At 35.0% G+C, this 15,713-nt stretch overlaps 2 protein-coding genes across 3 annotated transcripts in view; one reads left to right on the top strand and one right to left on the bottom strand.

Moving 5' to 3' along the window:
- Window positions 1-841: 841 nt before the first annotated feature.
- LOC139749818 (NADH dehydrogenase [ubiquinone] 1 alpha subcomplex assembly factor 2) lies at window positions 842-5,952 on the top strand. The gene is made up of 4 exons (XM_071664099.1): window positions 842-1,019; window positions 1,926-2,018; window positions 2,525-2,661; window positions 3,077-5,952. Exons 1-4 carry the CDS (start codon window positions 887-889, stop codon window positions 3,140-3,142), a joined length of 429 nt encoding a protein of 142 aa, XP_071520200.1. The 5' UTR covers window positions 842-886; the 3' UTR covers window positions 3,143-5,952.
- Window positions 5,953-6,095: 143 nt separating this feature from the next.
- The window catches only part of Det (baculoviral IAP repeat containing deterin), a 53,914-nt gene continuing 44,296 nt past the window's right edge, over window positions 6,096-15,713 (bottom strand). The window contains exons 1-4 of one of the 2 annotated variants that reach the window (XM_071664100.1): window positions 14,514-14,696; window positions 11,930-12,039; window positions 8,519-8,636; window positions 6,096-6,426 (exon numbers count right to left, since the gene is read on the bottom strand). In XM_071664100.1, coding sequence (XP_071520201.1) covers window positions 6,346-6,426; window positions 8,519-8,636; window positions 11,930-12,039; window positions 14,514-14,615 — 411 coding nt within the window. In that variant the 5' untranslated portion in view covers window positions 14,616-14,696 and the 3' untranslated portion in view covers window positions 6,096-6,345. Of the gene's footprint in view, window positions 6,427-8,518; window positions 8,637-11,929; window positions 12,040-14,513; window positions 14,697-15,713 lie in introns of those variants that run through there. The other variant, XM_071664102.1, reaches the window with a different exon arrangement.

Genomic DNA, 15,713 nt, shown 5'->3' with positions numbered 1-15,713 from the left:
ACTAAACATCTTCAAACACTTCTGCGCTTGAAATAATCATGGAAAATATATCATAATGATCTCAGTTATCGATAGATACAGAGTAAATACAATACAAATGATCAAATAGTACTTTAGAAATATCTTCATTTAACAGCTTAATTAAACGTTATAAAGACGACCAAACGATATTCTAACCCCAGATTTGTATCCAGCATGAAAATGCTCCTCATATTGAGGTTGGTTTTAAAGGAAATCAATTTTTCGGGAGAAATACGAAAAATTGCATGGTTTTTTTTCAGCTCAAAACACTTTTGATTTCAAAATTGAAACTTATGATATTCAATCACTTCTATACTTGAAATAATCATGGAAAATATATCATAATGATTTTCGTTACCGATAGATACCCAGTAAATATAAAGCAGATCAGATAATACTTTAAGAATATCTTAATTTAACAGCTTAATTAGAGGTTATTTTAATCCCAAATTTGTATTCAGCATAAAAAATACTTCTTATAATGAGATTTTAAAGGAAATCTATTGTTTCTGAGAAAAATAGGAAAAATTGCGGGTATCTTTCAGCTCAAAAAACTTTTTTCAAAATTGAAATTTAGCATCTTCAAACAAATCTATACTTGAAATAATAAACCCCAAATTCATATTCAGCATTAAGAATATTACACAAATTGAAATTAACCAATTAACGAAATTGTTTATAGGAGTGAGAACTACATTTAAGTACCTATGTCAAAGGAAGGAAGGTATTTCAGGATGTATATAAATCCCAACAGAATGTATAGACTTTACAGATATAAGAAACACTAATTTTTGCTGGCATTGATTTGCGCCCATAAGTTTGTTCGCTGCTTTCAGGTATTCGCTGGCCTGTCAACAAACTCGAAATGTCTGGAAAAACTAGAAGTTTGTTTGGGACAGCCTTTAGGCATTTTCTTAATTCATTAAAACCCCGTCAGGTTGAAGGCAAATTTGTTGGCGATGATTATCATGGTAACAAGTACTATGAAATACCTGCAGGTAATTCAGAAGACATATCGTTCGTTTAATTCGTTTTGTACGTTAGCGTAGAATACCCTTTAGATAGTATAACAATAGAAGCTAAACATGAATTTGAGTATGTAATTTTGAATAATGCTGTATAAGGTGATAGTGAGGGATGAGTTCCCTTTAACAAAGAATGGTAATATTTTACAAGATGCATGTTCTGCTTATGAAATCGTTGTTGCCTTTTGTAAGCGTCATTAAGAATGTGGAATTGTTTTCTCATTCTTAAAACAAATCTTGTAATATTAACTAACTCTTGTGTAGGCTTATGAGGGAAAGGGAGAATACAAGGTTACGTAACAATTGATGTAAAATATTAGTTGGTTTAAAAATTTAGAGGTCTTGTTTATTCTAAATGCTTCATAGGTCTTGTGGGTTCTGTTATTATTGAAATTTCATCGTTATCAAAGCATGTACTCTAGTTATTAAGACAATGATTCCTTTAGTTTGGAAGGTAAACATTCATTCCGATGTCTATGGAGATATAAATACCTGTTCTTGCGTGGGACATATGCACATTATTTTCAGCTCTAAATTTATGTAGACATCTTAAATCACCCAACATAATTACAAAACTCAGATTCAAAATATGATGCATGACATCATTCACTGGAAGGCATAAATGATTAAGGAAAATAGGCATTTCTGTAGTTTAACAAGCAAGTTTTCTTGTATTACACCTCCATTTGGTTTGTATATTATACAGTGAAATACAGCATTGATTTACATGTGTTAAAGCATCTGGGTTAAAATTCTTGACGGTATTGGGACCCATACAGATTACATTTTACCAAAAGAACATGATTCATTATGCATCGATATCACCAATGATATTTAAACAGACGGAACTTTTAACATGTTACTTATACTTTACCACAGATCCTAGCAGAGGGAAGCGGCATCCAAGGAGATGGTTTGTTCCACCAGTGGAGATGAGACATGAACAAGACTACATGCCTGCAGAATGGGATGGTAACTAAATTTTGTGAATTAATTCAAAATGTGTTAGGAAAATGAAATCAAGAGCTCCTCATATTTCATGTAATGGTAACCCATATTTTTGTCACTTATTCTTATATCCTTTAGTGTAAGCAGTTGGCAAGCATTTCTTGTGATGCCGCACCTCTGGTTTTTCGGCATCTTATTTTCAAGAGCTACTCATACATCTCGTATATCTCCTGGTATTTTTTCTCAAACATTCTTATATTGTCTAATATAAGTACTTGGCAAGTATTTCTTGTGATGCCACACCTTTGGCTTTTCTGCATTTCTTTTTGTATGTAGACTCTTTTCTAGTAAAAGTTGAGTTTATTAAATTTCCACCTCTATAGTTATACCATCAGAACTATGAGGGAAGCCTAGACAGGCATAGGAAAGATGATGCATTGTGGTAATGCATATCACCTGATTTTTTTTTTCACAAAGAATGTTATATTCATCTAATTTGTGATATAATGTGAATAGCATCTGATTTACAGCTTGGTTACGAAACCGTCGTGTAGATCCTCCAAGTGAATTAGAATTGAAAGAGAATCTTACAGTTGCTATGATGAAGAAAGCTAATGCTGAAAAACTTGCAGAGAAGGAGGGCAAGAAACATATTTCAGTCGCAGAGGTAAGTTAATGAGGGAGTCAGTAGATTGGTACCAATGGCAGGAAATGGAGAGGGAAGTTTAGTGAAGAGATGTGGTTCAACTTATGGCAAGGGTTAAGGAAAGTAGACACATCTTTTTAAGAATTAGGTGGCAAATATTCATCACATATGCACGCACAAACACAGAATCTATCATCAGTTTGGTTATTTGAATTTAGCTTAAGGCTGTGGTTTGAAAGTCTCTATGGACTTGGACTTCAGCTTTGATGTCTTTAAAACTGGTGCACCATAGTTTTCATAAATAACATGTAGATTACTTGTTGGAGAATCTGAATACATTATATTCTGAAATGAGTTGCTCTGAAGCTATCATGAAAGGGCAGTAAATAAAATGTATAACATACATAATAAAACTTTGATACTTTTGCATTTGCAGCAGTCATCGTTCCCACAGTACGATGATTATGAGAAAACTCCTGGTGAAGGACTTCGTCATAAGTAACATGATTTAGAATGTGAACGCTTGACTTTGAAATAGTTAATGGTCTTCTTGTTAAATATATTGATAATATAAAAATTTTGTTATATTTATGAAATATTTAACTGTGAAGACATGAGAGTGAGACTTACTACATAAAAATTTGGGATAGTTGTGCATTTTAGGGAATTTTAATTTTGTTTTTCTGCCCCTCCCTCCCCGAAGCTTGCTGAAAGGGCTACTGTTAAACATGATTATTTCTGTTAACACACATCTTTATACTCCAGACTTTATGTAGAGCAGAACACATAATACAGATTCCTTCGTAATGAAAAATCTGTTATCATCATCTCCATTCCCACTCCTCTAAGTTAGATCAAATGCAGACAGGCATGTATCTTTTGTGGAAAATTCATGATTTTACAAATTGACATCCCATACAGAGAATCTTCCCATCATGTTTTCATATAGGATGATCCAACACACGGCTCCTTCCCTTATTATTCTTGAAAGACAATGAGTTGTTATTTGTAGCTTACCTGTGACATCTTGTTTATTGAAAAGTGTACCTTTACAATTTTTTTTACATTGTTTTCCTAATTTGCAGTTGGTAGGCTGTGTGAAAACTGGTCTTTATTTAAATTATCAGAAAAGCACAAATCCCATGATCATTAAATATGAGACTGAGCTAGTATGTTATGATGTGAATGCTAAAATACCCGCAGCATTTTAACCTTTTTCAGCACTGTTTTGTGCATAATTTTGCTTGTGGTTTTTTTTAAGTTCATGATAAAATTGTCAAGGATTTAAAAAATTGTACCATGTGATATGTAGATTGCAATCTTCATATTTTTGACACTTCACTGTAGTGAGTGGCTTGTACATAATCTTTTCCTCTTTTCAACCTTCGGGGAACAACCTCTTAAGATTTACAAAAATCACAGTGATGTACACCCAATGAGAAATTAGCACCCTTATGGCATGGGTACAATGTGACACACCGAGCGAGAATTTTTGAAAAACTCCTGAGGTATGGCACATGGTTGGTATCCCTGGCCTGCTAAGTTGCCTGTTACTCTGGAGGTTGTGACTGGTATACCATTTCACAGTGGCAATAAAAGGAGATTGTGCTTCATGAACCAAAATGTGCTTCACGATACGAATTAAGCACTACAGTAGTGTTCACAGTAACACCACAATAGTATTTGTTCTTGCTATCGACAGACTTGCAGTCACAGAGTATTATATATATTACATGGGTTACTCTGTCATATGCAATGTGTTGATTCGAAATAAACACTAAGAATCCTTGTGTGCACTTAGAAGCACAACTCAGTGCAGGTTGAACCAGTTTTGTTTCTAGCGTATTCAATACATTGTATTCAGATAAGTGACCTCCTGTGGTAAATGTTTATGCTAACACTAACATTGTTTTTGCACATGAATTTCACTACCAATCAAACCCTTGTGATCCTACTAATCTTATGTTTGGCATACTAAAGAAAATCATACTTTGTTTCGTGACTTCTTCCCTGCTTTGCTTAATGTTATATCATTGTCATGATACACAAATATTCTTTGTTCTTTGTGCATGCGGTTTTATGTTACTGGATGTTTACATGCTTTTTATCAACTTCACATTGTAATGATGTGGGTTTATGTCATGGCATCTCATAACATAAGAAATCCTAAGTGGCATCTCGATTCGTGGGTTTGATCATTATATTATAAAGTGTAATGCTATGCCATTTTGATGCTTTTGTATTAACACTCTTTGTAATCCCATTAATAATCCATTAAATAAGATGTGACAACAGAAAACACATTACTTTTACATACACACACACACACACACAGGGAGAAACCGGGGTATCAATCACATCTGTGATCGTTGTGGGATGTATCATAGTCATGGCTGCTGAATAATTTTTTTGTGGGTACACATGCACCTTCATATTATTATCACCTGATTTTCTTCCTAATGGTCAGTGTCCTGCTTAGAATGAGACCCTTACTTTTTCATCTACATTGATTCTTGCGATGTCGCCCAACCTGGGATGTGATGTCGGGAGATTGAGCTGAAAGGCGAAAACTCTTCTGACCATGCTACCGTAGTGGGGACAAATGGTGGCTTTTTGACCACATGCACAAAGAACAAAGAATATTTGTGTATCGTAATAATGATATAACTTTAAGCACCATGTGCCAAGACATATTTCAGCAGTTTTTTTGCTCTGTAGATGGGCGTGATGAAGAAATGAAACTCTAGACATTTCTTTAGTATTAATGGTGCTGCTACATATTTCAGAGGTGGTCTTGTATGACAGGTAGCCCCAGCATGGTATATTTTTGTGAACTCTTAACCATTATAAAGAGCTGTCACTTGTAACATTCATAGCTACACTTTCCATGTTTTTGCTGAAAATTCTATATATGACTGAAGTTAACTATCCACTGAGCAATAGTTTTTTATTTTTTTTCCATAAAGTTAGCTCTGCAAAGTTTTTTCAGTTCCATACTGTTTATCTTATAAATACTAAATTATCCTCCATCATATTATGAAGAAAATACATATTAATGCAATGAACTTCATTGCATTAAGCACTTTAAAAAAATGATTAATTGTACATAAATTCTATTCATATCAGTGTTGTTAAATATGATATAGTTTTCAATGCTCTCAAATCTTTGACTTTATTTCATGTAAAATTCAGATACTGTTGTAACTTGTCCCATCACCTTTGTAATGGCAATGTTATCTTATGTAATTACTTTTTCCTGAGACTTTGTACATATGTATATAACTTTTCTTCTGAAATACATATTGAAACCAAGTTTTGTGTGTGACTAATTATACTATGGAAGTTTTCTGTCTCCATATAATATACCATATGTATTATTATGATATAACATGCAAGTACAAGTTTGTCTGTTAATGCATCACTGACACAATAATATATCGCTTTGGTGTACAAATAAAATTTCTTTATCCAGTGAACAAAAATTGTATATTCTCATAACAGGTTTTACTATACTGGCATCATACATATGTAGTAAAATAATATGGAATATAAGAATTTCAGTTCAAGATGCTGTATTTCATGACAATTTTTCCAAAAAATAAGTTTTTCAATGATGCACCACTGAAACAGGTGAACTAAAGTGTATTTCATGACAATTTTTCCAAAAAATAAGTTCTTCAATGATGCACCACTGAAACAGGTGAACTAAACCAGGTCTTCTAGTGCATGACGTGTCTTCTCTGCTTGCTTCTTAAACTCTTCTATCTTCTTTGTCAGAACCTTTGTCTATAAACAAGAATGTTGTATTATAGAGAATGATTTATTCATTTACAGTTAGGTAGAGTAAACTAAGAAAAAGATCTACTGTGCATGGCCTCCTTCACTGTCGGATTTAGTGAAATTAATTAATCCACATGGAGGTGATTCATATAAAATCTTTCAGAAATGGTCACATATCTGTGACTCTCTTTCCTATGTTCACCCTCTTGAACTCATCTTTGTAATACTCTATTCTTCACAATACTTTTTAAAAACTGTATGGATTTCTTCCCACAAACTACTCCCTCTACATGTCTATACTCATCTTTCCCTTCATATACTCTTTAGAAAACACATAGATTTCAACTTCCTGCACATCAACTAATCATCCATTCATAATACTATACCTCTATGTTAACTAGCACAGAAAAACTACTTTATGAAAATATGAAGGTATATGCTTATAAAGATACCTTTGTACTGGGGCTTATTTCAGTAATAATTGTTAAGGGTAAGGCACTAAAGGCTAAGAACTGGCACTGGATTTCACTAGTTATGGAAACTATTGCTGTGGCCACCCCCGTAAGATAATTCAGATGGGGACAGGCGTCGGAGATACAGATAGACAGATTTATTTAAAGGTGAGAGTGTGGTTATAATGAATATCCACCAGTGGAATCGGGAGAGACTATGGGAGCACAAGTACAAGACGGGTAAGTTTGGATCAAAATATAAAACTGCAATGCTTAAAGTGCTCAAAAGTCTGCATGGGTCACACAATAATGTAGTGAATAATGGATATATAATATCCCAGATATGATGATATATACAAATATTATGTGAAAGCAATAATTTTTTTTCAGTCTTGAGTGTTGTTATAGCCATTAGGAAAAATAAAAAGGCAATGAAAAATATAAATGATGAGAGAGAAGGAAATGAGGGAAGAGGGGATGGAAGAGATGGAAGCACGTAAATAGAAGGGGAGAATTAGGAGGTGATGTAATGTACTTACATACCTGCAAGTGCCTACAAGACTTTGCCTGAGGGGCTAAGCAGATTTAAACTAAGGAGTGCTCTCAAATTACTACAATAGGAAGTCCTTGATTAATATAATCATTTTGTTCCAATTAAATGTGATTTTCATAAAAATGGGTTTTCCCAAAGATGCAGAGGTATAAATTGGGTTGCATTCTCAGCCATTTAAGAAAACACATTTTGTGGACAAACAAGGCAGAAAAACTTTCCACAAGTATTACAAAACGGTAATAACACGTTACTAAAGTAAAAAAATATAAGTAATATGCTTCACTGTTAAAATTTCTCTAGAATCCTTTAAATCCTCAAATATTCTTTGCTTTCACCATACTTAAGAGTATGCTCACAAGTATCTGATGTTGATGCTGATCCTCTAGGAAAATGATGTACTGAATAACCTTTCCACAGTGCTCATTTAATCCATTCTTATCTCTAATTTAATGAGACACATGTAGAACTACAATTTTCAACAACAGTCTGTATTGCTGAAACTGAGCATACCCTAGCAATGGTGGTAACATGTTTGCCAAATTCAGAACGTTTCATTATGTCTAATTTTGCTTCTATGGTCATTATTATTCATTTTCTTTTCACCAGATGTTTCTGAGGCAACCACAGTAAGCAGCATAATGTTGCCACATATCTGACAAAAGTAAAGTACCTGTTTATACATCTTTAATAGTGTAACTGTGAAACATTATTAAAAAATCAAGGACTTCCTGTATTTACAATAACATCCAATTTGTAAGTAGAAATATAACTATACAACGTATTTAGAACCACTGTCACTTTCTACAAGTAGCATTATATAAGGTAACTCCAAAGTTCATGGCATAAAAGAAAAGTTAGCTAATTGGAGGCATACTAAGCTGGGATTGTAAAATCTGGTGTTTCTAATTTTTAAAGAGGTTATCTAACCAATATTTCTTAATTACACTGCATCACAAGTGGCACTCCCAATAACCAGAAAAGAAACCATATTTTTTCCAAAGTCAGTTTCCTTAATTTTAGGATTTCTTTAGCAGTAAAAGCAGTTATACTCTACTACAATTACTAGCTGTCTTTGAGAAATCAATTTACTTACAGCTAAATTAATCAGCCGGTGCAGCTCTAACACATGCATCTCTTGTAATTTTATTTCATTTTCTGGCTTATTAAGTTGGATGAACTGGCAGTAAGGAGCATGATTCTTATGTTCTTCCCTGTCAAGAGTGGAACATTTTAAGTACGGTTCAAATAGCTTTAATTACAAGGGCATATCTATTTGAACATACACTTTACAATGTTCCGTGGAACACTTGCAGTGCAGGTGTGAAAATATTGTTTGGAAAATATAAAAAATAAGACTTAACCAAGGACCAGTAATCAAAAATGATGGTTACTTTATCATCTCTCAGAAACATATTTTATGCCAAACCACAAATGACTGTAACTAACACATCTTTAACATAGCCCTCACAACAAAACATGTACACAAGCATTGCTGAAATGCATTTTATTGCTTAATGAACACCACTATGACAGCTACATTGAGATTTCTGGAAAAGAAAAAAATGCACTTGTGTTTTATATGGGTAACGCTGAAAAACAAATGTATTAATATAAATGAAATCTGATTTATACTTTCTAGGTTATGACCAAGGTTATGAAGATTGTGTGTGAGGTAAAAGTATTTTTTTTTTCATTCACGCTGTTTCCTACATAGTAATTTAGTGCTAGGCGTAAAGAACAGTTTCATTTACTTACATTCACTCTCTAGTTGTCAAATATAACACCAAAACCAAAAGTCCTCCTATCCACAAATATGTACCCACAGACCTTTCTGTGGTTTCCCCTACTGCTTCACATGCCGTGGGTCAGTCCATTCACAACAGGTTGTCCCCCTATATATGACATCACTCCAGTTCACCTTATCCAAAGTATGCCTGACATAGTCTTGCATGTTCTGGCCTTGATCACTCAAAGGATCTTTCACTCTATCCATCCTATCTCATTCTCAGTATTCCCATTCTTGACATCTTCAACTCTCACACATACTCTTTTAGTCAGTTTCTCCTCACTCATCCTCTCCATATCCAAACTATTTCAGCACACGCTCTTCAGCTTTCTCAGCCATGCTCTTTTTACTACTAGACATCTACTTTATATTCTATCATTTCCTAATTAAACCTCCTCACATCATTTCCTAATTAAACTTCCTCACATCACATATTGTCCTTAACTATCTCGCATCTATACAACACCAATGGGACCATCAAAAATAGTCTTCTTTACCCTCACAGACTGAGCTCTCTCTTCAGACACTCCACAATGCAAGCCAAGAACTTATTCCCCTCACCCACTCTATGTTTACTGCAGCTCCCATGGTCCTATCCAATATTATATCCACTCAGGCATCTAAAACATTTTATTTCCTCCAATTTCTTTCCATTACAACTCACACTCCAACCAATCTGTCTCTCTTCCCTGCTAAACTTAATAACCTTACTTTTATTCACTTCAACTCTGAACTTTCTCTTCTCAAATACTCTTCTAAACTTAAATGCCATCCTCTCCAGTTTCTCACTCAAGTCTGTCATCATAGCCAAGTCATCACAGCCCCCCAACCTTAACAGACTGAAGATCCATCCTTCTCTCTAAGACCCTCGTATTTATCTCTCTCTCCAACTTAGTCATGAATAAACAGACTTGGTGACATCACAAAACTCTCACACAGACCCATCTTCACCAGGAATCACTCACTCTCCTCTCTTTCACTCACACAACTGCTTTACTTTCTTGACAGAAACTCCTAACTGTTCTAGTAGCTTTCCTCCCACACCATATATTTGTAACACCTTCCACAAAGCATCTCCATCAACATTAACATATGCTTTCCTCACATCCCTAAATGCTACACATAAATCCTTCTCTAGGTATTACTCAGCCTCCCTCCGCCACCCACAATCATTCCCACCTGCCCCACTAACCTCTTCACACACTCCTGAAGATGATTTGATGAATTTGAGAAAGCTCTTGGAGGTATCTTACACAACACACAACCTATCCAGCAATATAAAAAGGTATATTAGAAAACCTAAAAAAAACAGAGAATCAAACCAGTTATCTGATCATTTTACCAGAAAATGTCTACAAGAAGACCTGCTATCAGCGTACAGCTCTCCCTGACACTAACCGACTAGTGCAAGAAATGGTGAATAAATATGGAAAAAACAATCTTACTTGTTCACCGTTTCTCATGTTAGCACTAGGAACACATAAAGAAATGCTGCATTTGCTAACATCCGTTTTCTCGCTGTCAGGTATAAAGTACCTAAAACACAGGCCCCCTATCTACGAGGCCCCATACAGACCTTTCTAGGGAAGTGATGGAGTGAGTATTTTGAAGGATTGTTAAATGTGTTTGATGACAGAGTGGCAGATGTACAGTGTTTGGATCGGGGTGGTATGTAAAGTGAGAGAGTCATAGAGAGTGGTTTGGTGATGAGAGAAGAGGTGGTGAAAACTTTGTGGAAGATGAAGAGCAGCAAGGTGGCTGGGGTGGATGATATTGCAGTTGAATTTATTATGAAAAGAAGTGACTGTGTTGCTGACTGATTGGTAAAGATATTCAGAGTATGTCTGGGCCATGGTGAAGTGCCTGAGGACTGACGGAATGTATGTATAGTGCCACTCATAAAGGCAAAAGAGATAAAAGTAGTGTTCAAATTACAAAGGCATAAGTGTGTTGAGCACACTTGGTAAATTGTATGGGAAGGTGAAGACATGTACAGAGCATCAGACTGGGAAGGAGCAATGTGGTTTCAAAAGTGGTAGAGGATGTATGGATCAGGTGTTTACTTTGAAGAATGTGTGTGAGACATACTCAGAAAAACAGATGGATATGTATGTGGCATTTATGGATCTGGAGAAGACATGTGATAGGGTTGACAGAAATGCTTTGTTGAAGGTTTTAAGAATATATATTGTGGGAGGTAAGCTGCTAGAAGCAGTGAAAAGTTTTTATCAAGGTTGTAAGGCGTGTGCACGAGTAGGAAGAAAGGAGAGTGAATGATTCCCAGTGAAGGCTGCTTTGTGGCACGGATGTGTGATGTCACCAAGTTGTTTAATTTGTATATGAATTGGGTGGTGAGAGAGGTAAATGTATGAGTCTCGGAGAGAGGGGTGAGTACACAGTCCGCTGGGGTTGAGAGGGCTTGGGAAGTGAGTCAGTTGTTGTTTGCCGATGATACAGCACTGGTGGCTGATATGTCAGAAACTGCAGAAGTTGGTAACTGAAATGTGGAAGAGTGTCAAAATGGAGAAAGTTGAGGGTAAATGTGTAAAAAAGCAAAGTTATTAGGTTCAGCAGGGTTGAGGGACAAGTTAGTTGGGATGAAAGTTTGAATGGAGAAAAATTGGAGGAAATGAAGTGTCTTAGATATCCAAAAACATTACAGAGGCTAATTTCATGATAAGGTTCATTGCCTATTACAAAAACTAAAATTCAACATACCAAGGATTATCCTCTTTTTCCCAGCCATCAAGTTCCTTAAGACACACAAAACATTTAACAAGATCAGGCTCTCTCTTATTGCCTATGAAATAGAATCCAGCAGCTGCCATCTGAAAAATTAAATAACTTCAAAAATTTTATCATTTTGGGAAATTACTAAATTACTATATGTACACACACACATACCTCTGTGGTATAGCGGTTAGCATTAATGACCATCAAGCATGCATAGACCACTTGGGGTCAAACCCACAAAGGTTCAAATGCTGGTCATGGCACACAGTTCATCTAGGTGTTCATCTTCCCCTTGGGGCTGGTTGATAAAATGGGTATCTGACATACGCTAGTATGTGTGTGTGTACAGAGGAGTAAAGACATGGTTTATACATGCAAGGTTAAGAGATGGGGCAATACTCCCTGTATTAAAGATATACTCACAAATAATAAATATAATCACAAATAATAATCACATACATAACATCAAAGACTACATCTGGGATAGCAACACAAATACCATTGGAGCGGTACAGACTGAACTCATGAAGGAGCTGAAGTCTAACCTAATCTGCCTGGATGGGTACAAAATAACATGAAGAGATAAAGAAGATATATTAGAAGGGGGATTGGCCCTGTTAACAAGGGATAACATAAAATTCCAGGAAATAATCATGGATGGCACCTTCAGAAAACACATTATCGGAAAATCATGTGAACAAATGAAACAAGTAAAAAAAAGTGGTATTGATGTAGGTCATCTGAAATAGTGGATTTAACATAAAAGTAAGTAAAAAACTTGTAAAATATGAAGAGAACCTAAGAAAACCTCACATAACCTCTGCTAGTAACCAAGGCATGTAAAAGAAATATACCGACATTAAATTAGTCTGCAAATGGAGACTGCATGGAATGGCTGCTTGTGGGTTGGTTGAGTGGTAGTGAAACTGGTAGTTTGATCTGTCATCTGCTTGATGACATTCGTGAGCAGTTGTTCATTGCTGAGTCACGAGTGATTGGTATATTTCAACCACAATATTACACTGGGTGTGGGTTTCATAGGTTCAGTTGATTTTTTACAAGTGTTTCATGTGTTTTCATAAACCCCACATTTATGTTGAGATTAATACCCTCACAACTTTTGCCTAATTCAGCATCACAGAATAAACTATAATGATTCAAATCATGCTCCATATCTCTTATTGTATTTTCTAAACACTACATTCACACTGAAGACAAAACCAATACAAAGCTAAAATTTTGATATGGGGTAAATTGGTAAAGGTAAAAGTCTGGTCATGCTCCACGTCACTATTAGCTTTGGATACTGGGTGATTTACTTCAGCAATTGTCGTGCATGTTTTTAAGCTTTAAATCTTATTGAATGATATCAACTAAGGCAACAGCAGTAAGGGTTAAGTACCATACATTACTGACAACAGGGTTCCTTATTGCATAAGTAGGTATTACACTTGTATAAAATCAAGAGGCATCGTGAAACCTTATCTAAACTCCCTTGCAGTCAAAATTTACCATTAAGTTCAACATTCTAGTCAAAACATACCAGTCACATCTACATATGAACATCACACAACTGCTAATGAATGTTAACAAATGGATGAGACCAATCGGCCATGCAATCCTCGGGAAAGTACCAATCAAATATTTATAACTTTCTCCAACATATCCTGGCAACTAAAATGGTCATTTTCATTGTTCCTGATGACTTTTTACACTATGTGATTTTTTCATAGCTCCTGTTTACTTTTTACAAGTCCTTCATGTTACTTTCTCTTAACACTAAACGAGCTTTGCAGAACAAAATCATTCACTATCCAGACCTGTTAGTGATGCAGAGATAAAGCTAATGTTTCCTCTGATAATAAGCAGGTTTCCATAGGTTCTGCTCATTTCCAGTAGTTTCACTTAATTTTGCCACACATTTTTCTTGGTCATCAGAGCCATCCTTATTTTCGATTAATTATTCGTAAGATAAAAAAAAAAACCCTCCATAATACGTTCCACCGAACTGGAAAACTTATATACAGTACAGGGTCCACAAATGTTTTTCTTTCAAATCAGTACGTTCATAAAACATCTGTGGTGCCTCTAAATCAGAACTGAACTTGTTTGGCAAAACATTCAATCTAACTTTCTTGAGGACAGCACATAAAGTGTAAACATATATTTATATATACATGTTTACACTGTGGTCCTTATAACGTATTCAAGATGAAGATAGTATGATAATACCCAAATGCAACTGAACTGGATATTAATTTGATTGATTTCATTATAACTGAAACCTAATATATCAAAGAGCTGAGTAAAGGCAGTGGGATTAAAATATGTAATCCTGATGAATCATTTACTTTTCACTACTCTTTCCATAAAACTCCTAAAACTGAAACTTTGCCCAACTTTTGCTTCTGGCAAATACATTTGGCCAATTGTGACCTGTCCTACCGTATTCTGAAATTCATCACCCTGTCTTTGCACGGAAATCTGCAATTCAACCTCTACATCCTTCTGAAGACTAGTGTCAAAAATTGCTAAGAGTTCATAACATACGTGTAACGCGAGTTATTACCTTTTCTTTACTAATGTCTGTATCAGCAGTATACGGCCACTTTTTGAAGGTCTTTAACCTCTTTTCTTCAGTGTTCATTTCAAATGTATCTTTGTCACTCATTGTCGGTTTACTTTTGACAAAACTGGTAGATTGAAAGTTTGAAACCTCCTCTCGATGGTCTTTGACGGCTTAAATCAAGGTTATCCAATGTTCATATTTCTCTTATATTTTTGGAATTCTTTTCACAAGAATTCAAAATATATCATTTTATCTACCAATAATAAAGAATAATTTCAAATCAAATGTTTACATACCTTTTCATTTATTCAATACTGAAAAATACACTAGTATATAACTCGGAGTTACCGACTAATGTTTTACGAACCAAACTTAAAAAGTGACATCATTTCAATATTCTAAAAGAAAAAATATATTCCAACCTAAAAAACGACAAAGTGTTTCAATATACTAAGAGAAAAAACAGAATCCAACCTAAGAAAATGACAAATTGTTTCAGTATAATTTAAAAGAAAAACAGAATCCAACTTTAGAAAATGATATTGTTCAATATACCGAACAAAAACACAGAATCCAACTTTAAAAATAAACAAATTGTTTCAATATAGTAAAAGAAAAACAATCATCAAATGCCATACAGATGGGAAACAAGATTTACCCAGTAGCTGCATTAAGCTGTGACAAAAAAAGAAACTAATTGGAAAAGGGTAGCCATTATCTGTATGACCCACACATATCAACATTCACATAAATGAAAATAGATTTGTTACAAATCGATAAAAAGGCTGTATATAAGCAGAGTCTTGGATCACCGAAATATCTCTATGAAATAGCGCCATTAAGAAGAGAATTAAGAACATCCACGACAACAAGGTTAATGGAAGGCCGGGTTAAATATCTACATTATACTCGAACTGAAAGTCGACACGAATAACGCTATGTAGCATTTTTTTTCTTACTTTTTTTGTTCCTAACTGTTAAGTGCTATTTACTAATCGACTATCTAAAAAGTATGAGGGAAGCTGGAAAAACTCAGGTGACGCTCCCTCTCATCTGCGATATGCACAGTTTCATCCAACAAGTTCCTCTGCTTGAGCCTAGACGTTAAAGGCTTGATCCCTGATCAAGTCGCTGAGGTCTTTTTGACTAGGGAAGTGTGGGTTTCTCTCCTCAGCTGCAACTCTGAAATTGTAATCTGGA

Source organism: Panulirus ornatus, chromosome 8, assembly GCF_036320965.1.
Source record: "Panulirus ornatus isolate Po-2019 chromosome 8, ASM3632096v1, whole genome shotgun sequence".
Lineage (NCBI taxonomy): Eukaryota > Metazoa > Arthropoda > Malacostraca > Decapoda > Palinuridae > Panulirus > Panulirus ornatus.
The sequence above is the reverse complement of the archived record's forward strand: the minus strand, read 5'-3'. Positions and strand labels throughout refer to the sequence as shown.